The sequence below is a fragment of the Myxine glutinosa genome, chromosome 7 (genome assembly GCF_964187855.1).
Source record: "Myxine glutinosa chromosome 7, kmMyxGlut1.1, whole genome shotgun sequence".
Taxonomy (NCBI): domain Eukaryota; kingdom Metazoa; phylum Chordata; class Myxini; order Myxiniformes; family Myxinidae; genus Myxine; species Myxine glutinosa.
In genome coordinates this window covers 91,331,445-91,356,123 of record NC_136267.1, presented here as the reverse complement: position 1 = coordinate 91,356,123, position 24,679 = coordinate 91,331,445, and the positions used below count along the sequence as shown (strand labels likewise).

The 24,679-nt window shown below is 39.2% G+C and overlaps 2 protein-coding genes across 2 annotated transcripts in view; one reads left to right on the top strand and one right to left on the bottom strand.

Moving 5' to 3' along the window:
- Window positions 1–20,933, bottom strand: part of LOC144893074 (uncharacterized) — a 58,917-nt gene extending 37,984 nt beyond the window's left edge. The window contains exons 1-2 of the mRNA XM_078782704.1: window positions 20,690–20,933; window positions 19,996–20,328 (exon numbers count right to left, since the gene is read on the bottom strand). Of these exons, the coding sequence (XP_078638830.1) occupies window positions 19,996–20,328; window positions 20,690–20,933 (577 nt within the window). The remainder of the gene's footprint in view (window positions 1–19,995; window positions 20,329–20,689) is intronic.
- Window positions 20,934–20,953: 20 nt separating this feature from the next.
- KLF7 (KLF transcription factor 7) overlaps window positions 20,954–24,679 on the top strand; it is a 62,686-nt gene continuing 58,960 nt past the window's right edge. Inside the window, exon 1 of the mRNA XM_068122703.2 lies at window positions 20,954–21,458. Within this exon, the coding sequence (XP_067978804.1) occupies window positions 21,357–21,458 (102 nt within the window). The 5' untranslated portion in view covers window positions 20,954–21,356. The remainder of the gene's footprint in view (window positions 21,459–24,679) is intronic.

Below are 24,679 nucleotides of genomic sequence, written 5' to 3'. Positions count from 1 at the left end.
TCGTATGAAACTTGGTGGACAGGTTTAGTGTATGATATGGAGGAAATGATTAGATTTTGGTGAAGATTTGAGAATTTTAAAGCGATTCTTCACCATTTGAAGGGCCAAAAACTATATATATAGTGCATATATCTCAAAAAGTAACACGGATTCGTATGAAACTTGGTGGACAGGTTGAGTGTATGATATGGAGGAAATGATTAGATTCTGGTGAAGATCTGAGAATTTAAAGTGATTCTTCACCATTTAAAGGGCCAAAAACTATATGTACAGCGCGATATCCCAAAAAGTAAGACGGATTCGTATGAAACTTGGTGTACAGGTTGAGTGTATGATATGGAGGAAATGATTAGATTTTGGTGAAGATTTGAGTATTTTAAAGCGATTCTTCACCATTTGAAGGGCCAAAAACTATATGTACAGCGCGATATCCCAAAAAGTAAGACGGATTCGTATGAAACTTGGTGGACAGGTTGAGTTTATGATATGGAGGAAATGATTAGATTTTGGTGAAGATCTGAGAATTTAAAGTGATTCTTCACCATTTAAAGGGCCAAAAACTATATGTATAGCACGATATCCCAAAAAGTAAGACGGATTCGCATGAAACTTGGTGGACAGGTTGAGTGTGTGACATGGAGGAAATGAATAGATTTTGGTGAAGATTTGAGAATTTTAACGTGATTCTTCACCATTTAAAGGGCTAAAAACTATATGTCTGGCGCGATATCCCAAAGAGTAAGACGGATTCGTATGAAACTTGCTGGAAGGTTGAGTGTATGATATGGAGGAAATGATTAGAATTTGGTGAAGGTTTGAGAATTTTAAAGTGATTCGTCACCATTTAAAGGGCCAAAAACTATATGTATAGCGCGATATCCCAAAAAGTAAGACGGATTCGTATGAAACTTGGTGGAGAGGTTGAGTGTATGATATGGAGGAAATGGTTAGATTGTGGTGAAGATCTGAGAATTCAAAGTGATTCTTCACCATTTAATGGGCCAAAAACTATATGTATAGCGCAATATCCCAAAAAGTAAGACGGATTCGTATGAAACTTGGTGGACAGGTTGAGTGTATGATATGAAGGAAATGATTAGATTTTGGTGAAAATTTGAGAATTTTAAAGCGATTCTTCACCATTTAATGGGCCAAAAACTATATGTACAGCGCGATATCCCAAAAAGTGAGACGGATTCGTATGAAACTTGGTGGACAGGTTGCGTGTATGATATGGAGGAAATGATTAGATTTTGGTGAAGATCTGAGAATGTAAAGTGATTCTTCACCATTTAATGGGCCAAAAACTATATGTATAGCGCGATATCCCAAAAAGTTAGACGGATTCGTAGGAAACTTGGGGGACAGGTTGAGTGAATGATATAGAGGAAAATGATTAGATTTTGGTGAAGATCTGAGAATTTTAAAATCATTCTTCACCATTTAAAGGGCTAAAAACTATATGTATAGCACGATATCCCAAAAAGTAAGACGGATTCGTATGAAACTTGGTGGACAGGTTGAGTGTATGATATGGAGGAAATGATTAGATTGTGGTGAAGATTTGAGAATTCTAAAGTGATTCTTCACCATTTAAAGGGCCAAAAACTATATGTATAGCGTGATATCCCAAAAAGTGAGACGGATTCGTATGAAACTTGGTGGACAGGTTGAGTGTATGATATGGAGGAAATGATTAGATTTTGGTGAAGATCTGAGAATTTAAAGTGATTCTTCACCATTTAATGGGCCAAAAACTATATGTACAGCGCGATATCCCAAAAAGTGAGACGGATTCGTAGGAAACTTGGTGGACATGTTGAGTGTGTGACATGGAGGAAATGATTAAATTTTGGTGAAGATCTGAGAATTTAAAGTGATTCTTCCCCATTTAAAGGGCCAAAAACTATATGTATAGCACGATATCCGAAAAAGTAAGACGGATTCGTATGAAACTTGGTGGACAGGTTGAGTGTGTGATATGGAGGAAATGATTAGATTTTGGTGAAGATTTGAGAATTTTAAAGTGATTCTTCACCATTTAAAGGGCCAAAAACTATATGTACAGCACGATATCCCAAAAAGTAAGACGGATTCGTATGAAACTTGGTGGACAGGTTGAGTGTATGATATGGAGGAAATGATTAGATTTTGGTGAAGATTTGAGAATTTTAAAGTGATTCTTCACCATTTAAAGGGCCAAAAACTATATGTGTAGCACGATATCCCAAAAAGTAAGACGGATTCGTATGAAACTTGGTGGACAGGTTGAGTGTATGATATGGAGGAAATGATTCGATTTTGGTGAAGATCTGAGAATTTAAAGTGATTCTTCACCATTTAATGGGCCAAAAACTATATGTACAGCGCAATATCCCAAAAAGTTAGACGGATTCGTATGAAACTTGGTGGACAGGTTGAGTGTATGATATGGAGGAAATGATTAGATTTTGGTGAAGATTTGAGAATTTTTAAGTGATTCTTCACCATTTAAAGGGCTAAAAACTATATGTATAGCACGATATCCCAAAAAGTAAGACGGATTCGTATGAAACTTGGTGGACAGGTTGAGTGTGTGACATGGAGGAAATGATTAGATTTTGGTGAAGATTTGAGAATTGAAAAATGATTCTTCACCATTTTAAGGGCTAAAAACTATATGTATAGCACGATATCCCAAAAAGTAAGACGCATTCGTATGAAACTTGGTGGACAGGTTGAGTGTATGATATGGAGGAAATGATTAGATTTTGGTGAAGATCTGAGAATTTAAAAGATGATTCTTCACCATTTTAAGGGCTAAAAACTATATGTATAGCACGATATCCCAAAAAGTAAGACGGATTCGTATGAAACTTGGTGGACAGGTTGAGTGTACGATATGGAGGGAATGATTAGATTGTGGTGAAGATCTGAGAATTTAAAGTGATTCTTCACCATTTAATGGGCCAAAAACTATATGTATAGCGCGATATCCCAAAAAGTAAGACGGATTCGTATGAAACTTGGTGGACAGGTTGAGTGAATGATATAGAGGAAATGATTTAGATTTTGGTGAAGATTTGAGAATTCTAAAGTGATTCTTCACCATTTAATGGGCCAAAAACTATATGTATAGCATGATATCCCAAAACGTGAGACGGATTCGTATGAAACTTGGTGGACAGGTTGAGTGTATGATATGGAGGAAATGATTAGATTTTGGTGAAGATCTGAGAATTTAAAGTGATTCTTCACCATTTAATGGGCCAAAAACTATATGTGTAGCGCGATATCCCAAAGAGTTAGACGGATTCGTAGGAAACTTGGGGGACAGGTTGAGTGTATGATATGGAGGAAATGTTTAGATTTTGGTGAAGATTTGAGAATTTTAAAGTGATTCTTCACCATTTAAAGGGCCAAAAACTATATGTATAGCACCATATCCCAAAAAGTAAGACGGATTCGTATGAAACTTGGTGGACAGGTTGAGTGTGTGACATGGAGGAAATGAATAGATTTTGGTGAAGATTTGAGAATTTTAACGTGATTCTTCACCATTTAAAGGGCTAAAAACTATATGTCTGGCGCGATATCCCAAAGAGTAAGACGGATTCGTATGAAACTTGCTGGAAGGTTGAGTGTATGATATGGAGGAAATGATTAGATTTTGGTGAAGGTTTGAGAATTTTAAAGTGATTCGTCACCATTTAAAGGGCCAAAAACTATATGTATAGCGCGATATCCCAAAAAGTAAGACGGATTCGTATGAAACTTGGTGGAGAGGTTGAGTGTATGATATGGAGGAAATGATTAGATTGTGGTGAAGATCTGAGAATTCAAAGTGATTCTTCACCATTTAATGAGCCAAAAACTATATGTATAGCGCAATATCCCAAAAAGTAAGACGGATTCGTATGAAACTTGGTGGACAGGTTGAGTGTATGATATGGAGGAAATGATTAGATTTTGGTGAAAATTTGAGAATTTTAAAGCGATTCTTCACCATTTAATGGGCCAAAAACTATATGTACAGCGCGATATCCCAAAAAGTGAGACGGATTCGTATGAAACTTGGTGGACAGGTTGAGTGTATGATATGGAGGAAATGATTAGATTTTGGTGAAGATTTGAGAATTTTTAAGTGATTCTTCACCATTTAAAGGGCTAAAAACTATATGTATAGCACGATATCCCAAAAAGTAAGACGGATTCGTATGAAACTTGGTGGACAGGTTGAGTGTGTGACATGGAGGAAATGATTAGATTTTGGTGAAGATTTGAGAATTGAAAAATGATTCTTCACCATTTTAAGGGCTAAAAACTATATGTATAGCACGATATCCCAAAAAGTAAGACGCATTCGTATGAAACTTGGTGGACAGGTTGAGTGTATGATATGGAGGAAATGATTAGATTTTGGTGAAGATCTGAGAATTTAAAAGATGATTCTTCACCATTTTAAGGGCTAAAAACTATATGTATAGCACGATATCCCAAAAAGTAAGACGGATTCGTATGAAACTTGGTGGACAGGTTGAGTGTACGATATGGAGGGAATGATTAGATTGTGGTGAAGATCTGAGAATTTAAAGTGATTCTTCACCATTTAATGGGCCAAAAACTATATGTATAGCGCGATATCCCAAAAAGTAAGACGGATTCGTATGAAACTTGGTGGACAGGTTGAGTGAATGATATAGAGGAAATGATTTAGATTTTGGTGAAGATTTGAGAATTCTAAAGTGATTCTTCACCATTTAATGGGCCAAAAACTATATGTATAGCGTGATATCCCAAAACGTGAGACGGATTCGTATGAAACTTGGTGGACAGGTTGAGTGTATGATATGGAGGAAATGATTAGATTTTGGTGAAGATCTGAGAATTTAAAGTGATTCTTCACCATTTAATGGGCCAAAAACTATATGTGTAGCGCGATATCCCAAAGAGTTAGACGGATTCGTAGGAAACTTGGGGGACAGGTTGAGTGTATGATATGGAGGAAATGTTTAGATTTTGGTGAAGATTTGAGAATTTTAAAGTGATTCTTCACCATTTAAAGGGCCAAAAACTATATGTATAGCACCATATCCCAAAAAGTAAGACGGTTTCGTATGAAACTTGGTGGACAGGTTTAGTGTATGATATGGAGGAAATGATTAGATTTTGGTGAAGATTTGAGAATTTTAAAGCGATTCTTCACCATTTGAAGGGCCAAAAACTATATATATAGTGCATATATCTCAAAAAGTAACACGGATTCGTATGAAACTTGGTGGACAGGTTGAGTGTATGATATGGAGGAAATGATTAGATTCTGGTGAAGATCTGAGAATTTAAAGTGATTCTTCACCATTTAAAGGGCCAAAAACTATATGTACAGCGCGATATCCCAAAAAGTAAGACGGATTCGTATGAAACTTGGTGTACAGGTTGAGTGTATGATATGGAGGAAATGATTAGATTTTGGTGAAGATTTGAGTATTTTAAAGCGATTCTTCACCATTTGAAGGGCCAAAAACTATATGTACAGCGCGATATCCCAAAAAGTAAGACGGATTCGTATGAAACTTGGTGGACAGGTTGAGTTTATGATATGGAGGAAATGATTAGATTTTGGTGAAGATCTGAGAATTTAAAGTGATTCTTCACCATTTAAAGGGCCAAAAACTATATGTATAGCACGATATCCCAAAAAGTAAGACGGATTCGCATGAAACTTGGTGGACAGGTTGAGTGTGTGACATGGAGGAAATGAATAGATTTTGGTGAAGATTTGAGAATTTTAACGTGATTCTTCACCATTTAAAGGGCTAAAAACTATATGTCTGGCGCGATATCCCAAAGAGTAAGACGGATTCGTATGAAACTTGCTGGAAGGTTGAGTGTATGATATGGAGGAAATGATTAGAATTTGGTGAAGGTTTGAGAATTTTAAAGTGATTCGTCACCATTTAAAGGGCCAAAAACTATATGTATAGCGCGATATCCCAAAAAGTAAGACGGATTCGTATGAAACTTGGTGGAGAGGTTGAGTGTATGATATGGAGGAAATGGTTAGATTGTGGTGAAGATCTGAGAATTCAAAGTGATTCTTCACCATTTAATGGGCCAAAAACTATATGTATAGCGCAATATCCCAAAAAGTAAGACGGATTCGTATGAAACTTGGTGGACAGGTTGAGTGTATGATATGAAGGAAATGATTAGATTTTGGTGAAAATTTGAGAATTTTAAAGCGATTCTTCACCATTTAATGGGCCAAAAACTATATGTACAGCGCGATATCCCAAAAAGTGAGACGGATTCGTATGAAACTTGGTGGACAGGTTGCGTGTATGATATGGAGGAAATGATTAGATTTTGGTGAAGATCTGAGAATGTAAAGTGATTCTTCACCATTTAATGGGCCAAAAACTATATGTATAGCGCGATATCCCAAAAAGTTAGACGGATTCGTAGGAAACTTGGGGGACAGGTTGAGTGAATGATATAGAGGAAAATGATTAGATTTTGGTGAAGATCTGAGAATTTTAAAATCATTCTTCACCATTTAAAGGGCTAAAAACTATATGTATAGCACGATATCCCAAAAAGTAAGACGGATTCGTATGAAACTTGGTGGACAGGTTGAGTGTATGATATGGAGGAAATGATTAGATTGTGGTGAAGATTTGAGAATTCTAAAGTGATTCTTCACCATTTAAAGGGCCAAAAACTATATGTATAGCGTGATATCCCAAAAAGTGAGACGGATTCGTATGAAACTTGGTGGACAGGTTGAGTGTATGATATGGAGGAAATGATTAGATTTTGGTGAAGATCTGAGAATTTAAAGTGATTCTTCACCATTTAATGGGCCAAAAACTATATGTACAGCGCGATATCCCAAAAAGTGAGACGGATTCGTAGGAAACTTGGTGGACATGTTGAGTGTGTGACATGGAGGAAATGATTAAATTTTGGTGAAGATCTGAGAATTTAAAGTGATTCTTCCCCATTTAAAGGGCCAAAAACTATATGTATAGCACGATATCCGAAAAAGTAAGACGGATTCGTATGAAACTTGGTGGACAGGTTGAGTGTGTGATATGGAGGAAATGATTAGATTTTGGTGAAGATTTGAGAATTTTAAAGTGATTCTTCACCATTTAAAGGGCCAAAAACTATATGTACAGCACGATATCCCAAAAAGTAAGACGGATTCGTATGAAACTTGGTGGACAGGTTGAGTGTATGATATGGAGGAAATGATTAGATTTTGGTGAAGATTTGAGAATTTTAAAGTGATTCTTCACCATTTAAAGGGCCAAAAACTATATGTGTAGCACGATATCCCAAAAAGTAAGACGGATTCGTATGAAACTTGGTGGACAGGTTGAGTGTATGATATGGAGGAAATGATTCGATTTTGGTGAAGATCTGAGAATTTAAAGTGATTCTTCACCATTTAATGGGCCAAAAACTATATGTACAGCGCAATATCCCAAAAAGTTAGACGGATTCGTATGAAACTTGGTGGACAGGTTGAGTGTATGATATGGAGGAAATGATTAGATTTTGGTGAAGATTTGAGAATTTTTAAGTGATTCTTCACCATTTAAAGGGCTAAAAACTATATGTATAGCACGATATCCCAAAAAGTAAGACGGATTCGTATGAAACTTGGTGGACAGGTTGAGTGTGTGACATGGAGGAAATGATTAGATTTTGGTGAAGATTTGAGAATTGAAAAATGATTCTTCACCATTTTAAGGGCTAAAAACTATATGTATAGCACGATATCCCAAAAAGTAAGACGCATTCGTATGAAACTTGGTGGACAGGTTGAGTGTATGATATGGAGGAAATGATTAGATTTTGGTGAAGATCTGAGAATTTAAAAGATGATTCTTCACCATTTTAAGGGCTAAAAACTATATGTATAGCACGATATCCCAAAAAGTAAGACGGATTCGTATGAAACTTGGTGGACAGGTTGAGTGTACGATATGGAGGGAATGATTAGATTGTGGTGAAGATCTGAGAATTTAAAGTGATTCTTCACCATTTAATGGGCCAAAAACTATATGTATAGCGCGATATCCCAAAAAGTAAGACGGATTCGTATGAAACTTGGTGGACAGGTTGAGTGAATGATATAGAGGAAATGATTTAGATTTTGGTGAAGATTTGAGAATTCTAAAGTGATTCTTCACCATTTAATGGGCCAAAAACTATATGTATAGCGTGATATCCCAAAACGTGAGACGGATTCGTATGAAACTTGGTGGACAGGTTGAGTGTATGATATGGAGGAAATGATTAGATTTTGGTGAAGATCTGAGAATTTAAAGTGATTCTTCACCATTTAATGGGCCAAAAACTATATGTGTAGCGCGATATCCCAAAGAGTTAGACGGATTCGTAGGAAACTTGGGGGACAGGTTGAGTGTATGATATGGAGGAAATGTTTAGATTTTGGTGAAGATTTGAGAATTTTAAAGTGATTCTTCACCATTTAAAGGGCCAAAAACTATATGTATAGCACCATATCCCAAAAAGTAAGACGGATTCGTATGAAACTTGGTGGACAGGTTGAGTGTGTGACATGGAGGAAATGAATTGATTTTGGTGAAGATTTGAGAATTTTAACGTGATTCTTCACCATTTAAAGGGCTAAAAACTATATGTCTGGCGCGATATCCCAAAGAGTAAGACGGATTCGTATGAAACTTGCTGGAAGGTTGAGTGTATGATATGGAGGAAATGATTAGATTTTGGTGAAGGTTTGAGAATTTTAAAGTGATTCGTCACCATTTAAAGGGCCAAAAACTATATGTATAGCGCGATATCCCAAAAAGTAAGACGGATTCGTATGAAACTTGGTGGAGAGGTTGAGTGTATGATATGGAGGAAATGATTAGATTGTGGTGAAGATCTGAGAATTCAAAGTGATTCTTCACCATTTAATGAGCCAAAAACTATATGTATAGCGCAATATCCCAAAAAGTAAGACGGATTCGTATGAAACTTGGTGGACAGGTTGAGTGTATGATATGGAGGAAATGATTAGATTTTGGTGAAAATTTGAGAATTTTAAAGCGATTCTTCACCATTTAATGGGCCAAAAACTATATGTACAGCGCGATATCCCAAAAAGTGAGACGGATTCGTATGAAACTTGGTGGACAGGTTGCGTGTATGATATGGAGGAAATGATTAGATTTTGGTGAAGATCTGAGAATTTAAAGTGATTCTTCACCATTTAATGGGCCAAAAACTATATGTATAGCGCGATATCCCAAAAAGTTAGACGGATTCGTAGGAAACTTGGGGGACAGGTTGAGTGAATGATATAGAGGAAATGATTAGATTTTGGTGAAGATCTGAGAATTTTAAAATCATTCTTCACCATTTAAAGGGCTAAAAACTATATGTATAGCACGATATCCCAAAAAGTAAGACGGATTCGTATGAAACTTGGTGGACAGGTTGAGTGTATGATATGGAGGAAATGATTAGATTGTGGTGAAGATTTGAGAATTCTAAAGTGATTCTTCACCATTTAAAGGGCCAAAAACTATATGTATAGCGTGATATCCCAAAAAGTGAGACGGATTCGTATGAAACTTGGTGGACAGGTTGAGTGTATGATATGGAGGAAATGATTAGATTTTGGTGAAGATCTGAGAATTTAAAGTGATTCTTCACCATTTAATGGGCCAAAAACTATATGTACAGCGCGATATCCCAAAAAGTGAGACGGATTCGTAGGAAACTTGGTGGACATGTTGAGTGTGTGACATGGAGGAAATGATTAAATTTTGGTGAAGATCTGAGAATTTAAAGTGATTCTTCACCATTTAAAGGGCCAAAAACTATATGTATAGCACGATATCCGAAAAAGTAAGACGGATTCGTATGAAACTTCACCGGTGGACAGGTTGAGTGTGTGATATGGAGGAAATGATTAGATTTTGGTGAAGATTTGAGAATTTTAAAGTGATTCTTCACCATTTAAAGGGCCAAAAACTATATGTACAGCACGATATCCCAAAAAGTAAGACGGATTCGTATGAAACTTGGTGGACAGGTTGAGTGTATGATATGGAGGAAATGATTCGATTTTGGTGAAGATCTGAGAATTTTAAAGTGATTCTTCACCATTTAAAGGGCTAAAAACTATATGTATAGCGCGATATCCCAAAAAGTAAGACGGATTCGTATGAAACTTGGTGGACAGGTTGAGTGTATGATATGGAGGAAAAGATTAGATTGTGGTGAAGATCTGAGAATTTAAAGTGATTCTTCACCATTTAATGGGCCAAAAACTATATGTACAGCGCAATATCCCAAAAAGTTAGACGGATTCGTATGAAACTTGGTGGACAGGTTGAGTGTATGATATGGAGGAAATGATTAGATTTTGGTGAAGATTTGAGAATTTTTAAGTGATTCTTCACCATTTAAAGGGCTAAAAACTATATGTATAGCACGATATCCCAAAAAGTAAGACGGATTCGTATGAAACTTGGTGGACAGGTTGAGTGTATGATATGGAGGAAATGATTCGATTTTGGTGAAGATTTGAGAATTTTTAAGTGATTCTTCACCATTTAAAGGGCTAAAAACTATATGTATAGCACGATATCCCAAAAAGTAAGACGGATTCGTATGAAACTTGGTGGACAGGTTGAGTGTATGATATGGAGGAAATGATTAGATTTTGGTGAAGATCTGAGAATTTAAAGTGATTCTTCACCATTTAATGGGCCAAAAACTATATGTACAGCGCGATATCCAAAAAAGTTAGACGGATTCGTAGGAAACTTGGTGGACAGGTTGAGTGAATGATATAGAGGAAATGATTAGATTTTGGTGAAGATTTGATAATTTTTAAGTGATTCTTCACCATTTAAAGGGCTAAAAACTATATGTGTAGCGCGATATCCCAAAAAGTAAGACGGATTCGTATGAAACTTGGTGGACAGGTTGAGTGTGTGACATGGAGGAAATGATTAGATTTTGGTGAAGATTTGAGAATTGAAAAATGATTCTTCACCATTTTAAGGGCTAAAAACTATATGTATAGCACGATATCCCAAAAAGTAAGACGCATTCGTATGAAACTTGGTGGACAGGTTGAGTGTATGATATGGAGGAAATGATTAGATTGTGGTGAAGATCTGAGAATTTAAAGTGATTCTTCACCATTTAATGGGCCAAAAACTATGTATAGCACGATATCCCAAAAAGTAAGACGGATTCGTATGAAACTTGGTGGACAGGTTGAGTGTATGACATGGAGGAAATGATTAGATTGTGGTGAAGATCTGAGAATTTCAAGTGATTCTTCACCATTTAATGGGCCAAAAACTATGTATAGCGCGATATCCCAAAAAGTAAGACGGATTCGTATGAAACTTGGTGGACAGGTTGAGTGTATGATATGGAGGAAATGATTAGATTTTGGTGAAGATTTGAGAATTTTAAAGTGATTCTTCACCATTTAAAGGGCCAAAAACTATATGTGTAGCACGATATCCCAAAAAGTAAGACGGATTCGTATGAAACTTGGTGGACAGGTTGAGTGTATGATATGGAGGAAATGATTCGATTTTGGTGAAGATCTGAGAATTTTAAAGTGATTCTTCACCATTTAAAGGGCTAAAAACTATATGTATAGCGCGATATCCCAAAAAGTAAGACGGATTCGTATGAAACTTGGTGGACAGGTTGAGTGTATGATATGGAGGAAAAGATTAGATTGTGGTGAAGATCTGAGAATTTAAAGTGATTCTTCACCATTTAATGGGCCAAAAACTATATGTACAGCGCAATATCCCAAAAAGTTAGACGGATTCGTATGAAACTTGGTGGACAGGTTGAGTGTATGATATGGAGGAAATGATTAGATTTTGGTGAAGATTTGAGAATTTTAAAGTGATTCTTCACCATTTAAAGGGCTAAAAACTATATGTATAGCACGATATCCCAAAAAGTAAGACGGATTCGTATGAAACTTGGTGGACAGGTTGAGTGTACGATATGGAGGGAATGATTAGATTGTGGTGAAGATCTGAGAATTTAAAGTGATTCTTCACCATTTAATGGGCCAAAAACTATATGTATAGCGCGATATCCCAAAAAGTAAGACGGATTCGTATGAAACTTGGTGGACAGGTTGAGTGAATGATATAGAGGAAATGATTTAGATTTTGGTGAAGATTTGAGAATTCTAAAGTGATTCTTCACCATTTAATGGGCCAAAAACTATATGTATAGCGTGATATCCCAAAACGTGAGACGGATTCGTATGAAACTTGGTGGACAGGTTGAGTGTATGATATGGAGGAAATGATTAGATTTTGGTGAAGATCTGAGAATTTAAAGTGATTCTTCACCATTTAATGGGCCAAAAACTATATGTGTAGCGCGATATCCCAAAGAGTTAGACGGATTCGTAGGAAACTTGGGGGACAGGTTGAGTGTATGATATGGAGGAAATGTTTAGATTTTGGTGAAGATTTGAGAATTTTAAAGTGATTCTTCACCATTTAAAGGGCCAAAAACTATATGTATAGCACCATATCCCAAAAAGTAAGACGGATTCGTATGAAACTTGGTGGACAGGTTGAGTGTGTGACATGGAGGAAATGAATAGATTTTGGTGAAGATTTGAGAATTTTAACGTGATTCTTCACCATTTAAAGGGCTAAAAACTATATGTCTGGCGCGATATCCCAAAGAGTAAGACGGATTCGTATGAAACTTGCTGGAAGGTTGAGTGTATGATATGGAGGAAATGATTAGATTTTGGTGAAGGTTTGAGAATTTTAAAGTGATTCGTCACCATTTAAAGGGCCAAAAACTATATGTATAGCGCGATATCCCAAAAAGTAAGACGGATTCGTATGAAACTTGGTGGAGAGGTTGAGTGTATGATATGGAGGAAATGATTAGATTGTGGTGAAGATTTGAGAATTTTAAAGTGATTCTTCACCATTTAAAGGGCCAAAAACTATATGTGTAGCACGATATCCCAAAAAGTAAGACGGATTCGTATGAAACTTGGTGGACAGGTTGAGTGTATGATATGGAGGAAATGATTCGATTTTGGTGAAGATCTGAGAATTTTAAAGTGATTCTTCACCATTTAAAGGGCTAAAAACTATATGTATAGCGCGATATCCCAAAAAGTAAGACGGATTCGTATGAAACTTGGTGGACAGGTTGAGTGTATGATATGGAGGAAAAGATTAGATTGTGGTGAAGATCTGAGAATTTAAAGTGATTCTTCACCATTTAATGGGCCAAAAACTATATGTACAGCGCAATATCCCAAAAAGTTAGACGGATTCGTATGAAACTTGGTGGACAGGTTGAGTGTATGATATGGAGGAAATGATTAGATTTTGGTGAAGATTTGAGAATTTTTAAGTGATTCTTCACCATTTAAAGGGCTAAAAACTATATGTATAGCACGATATCCCAAAAAGTAAGACGGATTCGTATGAAACTTGGTGGACAGGTTGAGTCTGTGACATGGAGGAAATGATTAGATTTTGGTGAAGATTTGAGAATTGAAAAATGATTCTTCACCATTTTAAGGGCTAAAAACTATATGTATAGCACGATATCCCAAAAAGTAAGACGCATTCGTATGAAACTTGGTGGACAGGTTGAGTGTATGATATGGAGGAAATGATTAGATTTTGGTGAAGATCTGAGAATTTAAAAGATGATTCTTCACCATTTTAAGGGCTAAAAACTATATGTATAGCACGATATCCCAAAAAGTAAGACGGATTCGTATGAAACTTGGTGGACAGGTTGAATGTACGATATGGAGGGAATGATTAGATTGTGGTGAAGATCTGAGAATTTAAAGTGATTCTTCACCATTTAATGGGCCAAAAACTATATGTATAGCGCGATATCCCAAAAAGTAAGATGGATTCGTATGAAACTTGGTGGACAGGTTGAGTGAATGATATAGAGGAAATGATTTAGATTTTGGTGAAGATTTGAGAATTCTAAAGTGATTCTTCACCATTTAATGGGCCAAAAACTATATGTATAGCGTGATATCCCAAAACGTGAGACGGATTCGTATGAAACTTGGTGGACAGGTTGAGTGTATGATATGGAGGAAATGATTAGATTTTGGTGAAGATCTGAGAATTTAAAGTGATTCTTCACCATTTAATGGGCCAAAAACTATATGTGTAGCGCGATATCCCAAAGAGTTAGACGGATTCGTAGGAAACTTGGGGGACAGGTTGAGTGTATGATATGGAGGAAATGTTTAGATTTTGGTGAAGATTTGAGAATTTTAAAGTGATTCTTCACCATTTAAAGGGCCAAAAACTATATGTATAGCACCATATCCCAAAAAGTAAAACGGATTCGTATGAAACTTGGTGGACAGGTTGAGTGTGTGACATGGAGGAAATGAATAGATTTTGGTGAAGATTTGAGAATTTTAACGTGATTCTTCACCATTTAAAGGGCTAAAAACTATATGTCTGGCGCGATATCCCAAAGAGTAAGACGGATTCGTATGAAACTTGCTGGAAGGTTGAGTGTATGATATGGAGGAAATGATTAGATTTTGGTGAAGGTTTGAGAATTTTAAAGTGATTCGTCACCATTTAAAGGGCCAAAAACTATATGTATAGCGCGATATCCCAAAAAGTAAGACGGATTCGTATGAAACTTGGTGGAGAGGTTGAGTGTATGATATGGAGGAAATGATTAGATTGTGGTGAAGATTTGAGAATTCTAAAGTGATTCTTTACCATTTAAAGGGCCAAAAACTATATGTATAGCGTGATATCCCAAAAAGTGAGACGGATTCGTATGAAACTTGGTGGACAGGTTGAGTGTATGATATGGAGGAAATGATTAGATTTTGGTGAAGATCTGAGAATTTAAAGTGATTCTTCACCATTTAATGGGCCAAAAACTATATGTACAGCGCGATATCCCAAAAAGTGAGACGGATTCGTAGGAAACTTGGTGGACATGTTGAGTGTGTGACATGGAGGAAATGATTAAATTTTGGTGAAGATCTGAGAATTTAAAGTGATTCTTCACCATTTAAAGGGCCAAAAACTATATGTATAGCACGATATCCGAAAAAGTAAGACGGATTCGTATGAAACTTCACCGGTGGACAGGTTGAGTGTGTGATATGGAGGAAATGATTAGATTTTGGTGAAGATTTGAGAATTTTAAAGTGATTCTTCACCATTTAAAGGGCCAAAAACTATATGTACAGCACGATATCCCAAAAAGTAAGACGGATTCGTATGAAACTTGGTGGACAGGTTGAGTGTATGATATGGAGGAAATGATTCGATTTTGGTGAAGATCTGAGAATTTTAAAGTGATTCTTCACCATTTAAAGGGCTAAAAACTATATGTATAGCGCGATATCCCAAAAAGTAAGACGGATTCGTATGAAACTTGGTGGACAGGTTGAGTGTATGATATGGAGGAAAAGATTAGATTGTGGTGAAGATCTGAGAATTTAAAGTGATTCTTCACCATTTAATGGGCCAAAAACTATATGTACAGCGCGATATCCCAAAAAGTTAGACGGATTCGTATGAAACTTGGTGGACAGGTTGAGTGTATGATATGGAGGAAATGATTAGATTTTGGTGAAGATTTGAGAATTTTTAAGTGATTCTTCACCATTTAAAGGGCTAAAAACTATATGTATAGCACGATATCCCAAAAAGTAAGACGGATTCGTATGAAACTTGGTGGACAGGTTGAGTGTATGATATGGAGGAAATGATTCGATTTTGGTGAAGATTTGAGAATTTTTAAGTGATTCTTCACCATTTAAAGGGCTAAAAACTATATGTATAGCACGATATCCCAAAAAGTAAGACGGATTCGTATGAAACTTGGTGGACAGGTTGAGTGTATGATATGGAGGAAATGATTAGATTTTGGTGAAGATCTGAGAATTTAAAGTGATTCTTCACCATTTAATGGGCCAAAAACTATATGTACAGCGCGATATCCAAAAAAGTAAGACGGATTCGTAGGAAACTTGGTGGACAGGTTGAGTGAATGATATAGAGGAAATGATTAGATTTTGGTGAAGATTTGATAATTTTTAAGTGATTCTTCACCATTTAAAGGGCTAAAAACTATATGTGTAGCGCGATATCCCAAAAAGTAAGACGGATTCGTATGAAACTTGGTGGACAGGTTGAGTGTGTGACATGGAGGAAATGATTAGATTTTGGTGAAGATTTGAGAATTGAAAAATGATTCTTCACCATTTTAAGGGCTAAAAACTATATGTATAGCACGATATCCCAAAAAGTAAGACGCATTCGTATGAAACTTGGTGGACAGGTTGAGTGTATGATATGGAGGAAATGATTAGATTGTGGTGAAGATCTGAGAATTTAAAGTGATTCTTCACCATTTAATGGGCCAAAAACTATGTATAGCACGATATCCCAAAAAGTAAGACGGGTTCGTATGAAACTTGGTGGACAGGTTGAGTGTATGACATGGAGGAAATGATTAGATTGTGGTGAAGATCTGAGAATTTCAAGTGATTCTTCACCATTTAATGGGCCAAAAACTATGTATAGCGCGATATCCCAAAAAGTAAGACGGATTCGTATGAAACTTGGTGGACAGGTTGAGTGTATGATATGGAGGAAATGATTAGATTTTGGTGAAGATTTGAGAATTTTAAAGTGATTCTTCACCATTTAAAGGGCCAAAAACTATATGTGTAGCACGATATCCCAAAAAGTAAGACGGATTCGTATGAAACTTGGTGGACAGGTTGAGTGTATGATATGGAGGAAATGATTCGATTTTGGTGAAGATCTGAGAATTTTAAAGTGATTCTTCACCATTTAAAGGGCTAAAAACTATATGTATAGCGCGATATCCCAAAAAGTAAGACGGATTCGTATGAAACTTGGTGGACAGGTTGAGTGTATGATATGGAGGAAAAGATTAGATTGTGGTGAAGATCTGAGAATTTAAAGTGATTCTTCACCATTTAATGGGCCAAAAACTATATGTACAGCGCAATATCCCAAAAAGTTAGACGGATTCGTATGAAACTTGGTGGACAGGTTGAGTGTATGATATGGAGGAAATGATTAGATTTTGGTGAAGATTTGAGAATTTTTAAGTGATTCTTCACCATTTAAAGGGCTAAAAACTATATGTATAGCACGATATCCCAAAAAGTAAGACGGATTCGTATGAAACTTGGTGGACAGGTTGAGTGTACGATATGGAGGGAATGATTAGATTGTGGTGAAGATCTGAGAATTTAAAGTGATTCTTCACCATTTAATGGGCCAAAAACTATATGTATAGCGCGATATCCCAAAAAGTAAGACGGATTCGTATGAAACTTGGTGGACAGGTTGAGTGAATGATATAGAGGAAATGATTTAGATTTTGGTGAAGATTTGAGAATTCTAAAGTGATTCTTCACCATTTAATGGGCCAAAAACTATATGTATAGCGTGATATCCCAAAACGTGAGACGGATTCGTATGAAACTTGGTGGACAGGTTGAGTGTATGATATGGAGGAAATGATTAGATTTTGGTGAAGATCTGAGAATTTAAAGTGATTCTTCACCATTTAATGGGCCAAAAACTATATGTGTAGCGCGATATCCCAAAGAGTTAGACGGATTCGTAGGAAACTTGGGGGACAGGTTGAGTGTATGATATGGAGGAAATGTTTAGATTTTGGTGAAGATTTGAGAATTTTAAAGTGATTCTTCACCATTTAAAGGGCCAAAAACTATATGTATAGCACCATATCCCAAAAAGTAAGACGGATTCGTATGAAACTTGGTGGACAGGTTGAGTGTGTGACATGGAGGAAATGAATAGATTTTGGTGAAGATTTGAGAATTTTAACGTGATTCTTCACCATTTAAAGGGCTAAAAACTATATGTCTGGCGCGATATCCCAAAGAGTAAGACGGATTCGTATGAAACTTGCTGGAAGGTTGAGTGTATGATATGGAGGAAATGATTAGATTTTGGTGAAGGTTTGAGAATTTTAAAGTGATTCGTCACCATTTAAAGGGCCAAAAACTATATGTATAGCGCGATATCCCAAAAAGTAAGACGGATTCGTATGAAACTTGGTGGAGAGGTTGAGTGTATGATATGGAGGAAATGATTAGATTGTGGTGAAGATCTGAGAATTCAAAGTGATTCTTCACCATTTAATGGGCCAAAAACTATATGTATAGCGCAATATCCCAAAAAGTAAGACGGATTCGTATGAAACTTGGTGGACAGGTTGAGTGTATGATATGGAGGAAATGATTAGATTTTGGTGAAAATTTGAGAATTTTAAAGCGATTCTTCACCATTTAATGGGCCAAAAACTATATGTACAGCGCGATATCCCAAAAAGTGAGACGGATTCGTATGAAACTTGGTGGACAGGTTGCGTGTATGATATGGAGGAAATGATTAGATTTTGGTGAAGATCTGAGAATTTAAAGTGATTCTTCACCATTTAATGGGCCAAAAACTATATGTATAGCGCGATATCCCAAAAAGTTAGACGGATTCGTAGGAAACTTGGGGGACAGGTTGAGTGAATGATATAGAGGAAATGATTAGATTTTGGTGAAGATCTGAGAATTTTAAAATCATTCTTCACCATTTAAAGGGCTAAAAACTATATGTATAGCACGATATCCCAAAAAGTAAGACGGATTCGTATGAAACTTGGTGGACAGGTTGAGTGTATGATATGGAGGAAATGATTAGATTGTGGTGAAGATTTGAGAATTCTAAAGTGATTCTTCACCATTTAAAGGGCCAAAAACTATATGTATAGCGTGATATCCCAAAAAGTGAGACGGATTCGTATGAAACTTGGTGGACAGGTTGAGTGTATGATATGGAGGAAATGATTAGATTTTGGTGAAGATCTGAGAATTTAAAGTGATTCTTCACCATTTAATGGGCCAAAAACTATATGTACAGCGCGATATCCAAAAAAGTTAGACGGATTCGTAGGAAACTTGGTGGACAGGTTGAGTGAATGATATAGAGGAAATGATTAGATTTTGGTGAAGATTTGATAATTTTTAAGTGATTCTTCACCATTTAAAGGGCTAAAAACTATATGTGTAGCGCGATATCCCAAAAAGTAAGACGGATTCGTATGAAACTTGGTGGACAGGTTGAGTGTGTGACATGGAGGAAATGATTAGATTTTGGTGAAGATTTGAGAATTGAAAAATGATTCTTCACCATTTTAAGGGCTAAAAACTATATGTATAGCACGATATCCCAAAAAGTAAGACGCATTCGTATGAAACTTGGTGGACAGGTTGAGTGTATGATATGGAGGAAATGATTAGATTGTGGTGAAGATCTGAGAATTTAAAGTGATTCTTCACCATTTAATGGGCCAAAAACTATGTATAGCACGATATCCCAAAAAGTAAGACGGATTCGTATGAAACTTGGTGGACAGGTTGAGTGTATGACATGGAGGAAATGATTAGATTGTGGTGAAGATCTGAGAATTTCAAGTGATTCTTCACCATTTAATGGGCCAAAAACTATGTATAGCGCGATATCCCAAAAAGTAAGACGGATTCGTATGAAACTTGGTGGACAGGTTGAGTGTGTGACATGGAGGAAATTATTAGATTTTGGTGAAGATACGGATACGAGAATTTAATTATTTAAGTGATTCTTCACCATTGAGAGATGGGGCCAAAACCAATATATAGCATGATATCTGAAAATGTTATGGACGGATTAAGACAAAACTTGGGGGAAAGGTTGGTTAGGTGACAATAACAAGCCGATTGGATTTTGCTTCAGGTCCGATGAATCCAGATCTGGCCTCTCAGTGGGATACAAAACGTAAACTGGTCTACCTGGTCTATGTAAACTGGTCTACGAAAACTACTCGATATGCGCTCTACCTAGTCCCCTTCTAGTCTGCAATATTTTCGTCTCTTGGGCTCCTTTGATTCCGCACTTCGCCGAAAGTGTGGGACAAAAGGGACAATTGACGACTTTGAATCACGTATTGGAAGCTCCTCCTCCCCAAATCCCCAACCTCTCCGAACTGCCAAACGCTCCGGATCCGTGATGGTGACGAATGGATGACTGCAGGGATCATTCCCTATGCGATTGGCGGGAATTGTCATCAGTTTCTCGCCCCTTAAGTTTGCTTCTGCCGATTCCCGAAAGGCTTGTAAACTTCCTGTTTGGGACCGATGAGCTGACGAAAAGCCCCGCCGCAGACCCCTTAATAGACCCCTCCTCGGCGCTGGGTGCGCACCCGCAACGTTGTGCAAACTCCCGCGCTCTTTGTTCCCAAATAATGAATCATGAAAATAGATTATTACACAAACCACCTCGATCCTAACCTGGTCCCGAATTATCGCCTATTTAATTAAAATCAATTTACCATGTCCGAGATGAAAGCTAAAGTGATTTTTATACACGGTGATTAATTAATTGAATAAAGCTGGGTCGCGCGCAAAGTAAATTATGACGCACGTGAGAGAAAGCGAGAGTGAGACAAATGGCGATGGGGGCGTGGAATGCCGGACGAGGTGGAATTCCTTGCGTGTCTGCAGCCTCGCACGGTCTGTCCTGACGGACACTCGGTTCAAGTTTATAAGGGCGCGAACCGAAGGTTATCTAGAACACTTGAAACGGCCGACGCGCTGCGTCATACGACGAGACGGGAATCGAACGCTTAGCCAATGAATGCGCGACGATCTCATACATATTCATGAGCTTGCTCGGAAAGGCGCTTTCATTGGCTACGAGCTCTGTCGTTAACGCCGTGTAGCAGTACGGGCGCTGTGATTGGCCAACGTTGCTCTCTCTAGTCATAATATATGCAAAGCCCGCCCTCTCGCCTTGCCAACAGGCTCCGCCCTTATCGCACGCAAAATAACCCATGGTGGCGCCAGTGGGCGGCTGGATACGAACGGGTTAAATGGTCGGCGGCTTCGGCGGCGGCTTGTGCTCTGCTCGTCCGTCCGTGCGCGCTCCCGCACGGGCTCCAGTCGAGCAGAAACGCGGCCGAGCAGCGGCGGCAGAATAATTACCCCGACAAGAAGATTCGGAAGAAGCATCCTCGTCATTCGAAGCGGCAGCAGCAAATGAAGCGCAATTATTGCTATTACTATTAGAAGCGGCAGCAGCGAGTACCTCCACCACCATCGTCGTCGACGTCATCGGCGCCGAGTACGGGGTTTAAAGGGTGCACGAGCACGAGGAGGCTCGGACAGCGAGCCGGCTCCGGGAGGGTCCCGTTTGCGCTCTGCACGCCGGCGGGTCTGGCGCCCCCGCGGGCTCCGACGCGCCGTGTCCTCGGGAACCATGGACGTGTTACCCACGTACAGCATCTTTCAGGAGCTGCAGTTGGTGCACGACACGGGATATTTCTCGGCGATGCCTTCGCTCGAGGAGAACTGGCAGCAGGTAAAGTAGCTGGGGATTGGGGGGGAGATTGCAGGTGCACTACTCGTGGCTGCATGGAAGCACAATGTGCTTCCTTGGAAGCAATCACTTTTAACTTGTTCGAAGCGCGTGTTGCGTAGTTTACGCACCTGGCGGGGACAGTGACTTTTGCCAAGTTGGGGGTCGCCGGTCGTGGGGTGGTTGCCTTTGACCATGCGGTTGCTCGAACGTTGGAAGCAAATTTTCGCGCATCTGTGTTTCATCAATCAGCAAAAAACGCACAAGAATCCTTTGGGGGAAACGTGCGGTGAATAATTTATGGTCTAAATGTAGAGTGCGCCCGAGAACTGGAGCACAGAGAGGGGTTCGCACGATGCTAAAAGGAAGACATTTTAATATTTATTTAGATTTTATTATTTAATTGCTTTTGTCGGTGCACCTGTGTGTCCCGATCGATACATGCGTCGTGGGGTCGTCGCGCTGGTCCCTTCATGACTTTGATTGGGAAGTTCGGATTGATCCCGTTCGCGTATTGTCCAATCGATTACCTATAGAGACTGTCGTGGTAACTATCTCGGGGTAACGGTGGGAGCCCCCTCTCTCTCTCTTTCTCCCCATAGACCCACTTTCCCAGATGTTTGGCGATCCGGATCCCAGCTGATTCGGGAATTAAGGATGCAGGTTTTCCGGGAAATCGTCGAAGAGCCGCACGAGGCGCGACTTCCCGTTGGTAAATTAACAGCGGTTGGAGCGCTCCGTGCAAATTGGTCCCGTTTCGTCCCCCCACCCCCTCCCTCCCTCCGAGCTACGTCACGACCCTCCCCCAGCGGGCTCCTTCTCTGTACCTGCCCGTCTGCGTCTGTCTGTCTATCCGGGTCCCCAGGCTGTTTGCGCGCGCAATTGTCCCGCGTTTCTCCGGGGATCGGAGGGGGCGGGCTGAGAACGCGAGGAGGTGCATTATGTGTATCCCGTGCTGAGCGCCGAGCCATCACGCACGATCGTCTCGTGCACGTACGTTGCGCACGTCTGGCTCGTGCGCAGACGCGCGCGCAGCGATCGTTGCTCGGTAAATGCGTTCATGGTTGCTGACCGTAAGGCTCGGCCCATTGATTACAAGAAAAGCTGATGTCGTACATACGCCCGGCTCAGTGTCCGGCCCGGGGAAGGCGAGATGTACGGTGCTGCTTGCTAAAAGGCCGGTGGCACGATGATGCAAACGCTGCCCTTTTAGCCGGAGGCGAAACCTCCATCGTCTCACCGCACGTGCTCCGTGGGAATGCAAAGGAGATGTGAAACGCACCATTTATTTATTTAAAATAAAAACTATTGCGGGTGGTGGGTGTTTAGGCAGGTTAGGGTGGGTGTTCTAGTTCTGATCGTGTTTCCACCAAATTGCTTGCTGTCCGGCATCCGAGTATACAAAACCCATGAGTGCAGAGCATCCATTAATGGACGAATCTTCAGGGGAGCTTTTCGGACTCCTCTTTCCGCAGATCGTCCGAAGCATATCACGTGCCAATCGATGCTGGAAAAAGTCCCACTTTGTAGCCGTGGTTTGGCCATGAGTGCTCAGGCTGCAACGGCTTTGCTTTGGCTTGTACTTTTCATTCCACTTGTTATTCCTGCCTGGTGTTGCCATGGTCTTCAAACCTTGGCCCATCTTCTGATTGCTCCTCTCTCTGCAATCTACATCACTTCAATAACACGAAATTGGTCAAACTCTGTACTTTGCTCACAAGCCGGGGTTCTTAACCTTTTTTCCCTGTCAAGACCCCCAACGGATTGCCCACGATGTCCCCATACACCCTTCGCCAGACTGTTGACGGACCAAGGCGCACCAAAGGTGCGCATGGCTGGGAGGGGACTGGGGGCATGTCCCCCTATAATTTTTTTGATTTCTAGGTGCTCTGTGGTGCATTCTGAGGGGTGGTTTTACTTTAATTGCCTATTTTTGGGGATGGAAATTGGTAACTTGTTACCCAGAAAATGGGCCAAGTTCGGGGATCCGCGCCTGATTACCAGTCCCATTAGGTTCCAGTGTGACTTCAAAATATCTCAATAGCTTAGTTTTACATATGGATAATTAGGACCAGAACAGGAAAGGAAATCATTAGGATTTTATCCCTATTTATTTCTTTGCTTGTTAACAAAGAAACAAAACAAACTATAAACTTATAATTTATTACGAGTCCCATACCCCCAGATTCTGGTCCCCATACCCCCGAGGGGTATGGGGACCCGAGGTTAAGAACCCCAGCTCACAAGTATTGAACCTTAAAGGCAAATTGTACCATAATGAAAGCTGCATGTGAGTCTTTGTTTTGTTGTTTTTTTTGCTTTGTTTTTGTGAGAATATCAGCAAAAAGGGGAGGGTGAGCTCCATACAAACGAGGAATGACCTCACTGAGTGACCCAAGATGAGTGGATGAGCATAGCAGGTGAATAGGTGCGAGCAGTGAGTTGGAGATCCAGGTTGATGGGGAGACAAAACAACACGAGCACAATTGTTCCGTAGGCCGATGCAGGTCAGACCTGTCAGGATCTTCATATTCCTCAATCATTCATTAATACTTCTCCGTGTATGTTGCATAACACCTTTTTTTTTCCTCTTTCCCATTTGTCTATCCTGGTTTTGCTTCATTAGTTTTGCATTTAAGCACTCGACCAATTAATCTCACTTTTCCATGAAAAGCCAAGTGTAATGGTTCACGAGAGCTTGAATACACTTATGCATTTTTATTTTTACTCGTCTGGCTCCTCCACCTACCCCCCACCCCCCAATACATTTACCCAAGTGCCCTTTTTATTATCGGTATTATTTATATTTTGCTTTTTAAAGCCGCAGCAGTTGCAGTCTGAAATGTGTCCTCCGCTGTCCCACTTTGTGCAAATGAATTGAGTAAATGTTCCGTGGCCCTTTTGAGAACATAATTGTATATCGCAAGGCTGCTAAGGACATTGCCAAGGCTCTTTTTATTTATTTTACTCTTCCCCCACCTCCACTGGCTCCCCCCCTCCCCACAACCTCCCAGTGCCTCTTGCATTATTGAGGGAGCAGCCTTGAGCCAGCAGCGCCTGCCGCAGAGGCAGAGCTCTGAAGGAGCCATGAGCGCCGTCCAGCATGAGGCTGCAAATGAGGGAGAAGGAATAAGGAATGAAAGCCGCACGCACGTTCTAATCGAAATGAGCAAACGCTTCTTCGCAGCTTTTAGCTCCTCCGACATTCTCTGCAGCAGACTTAG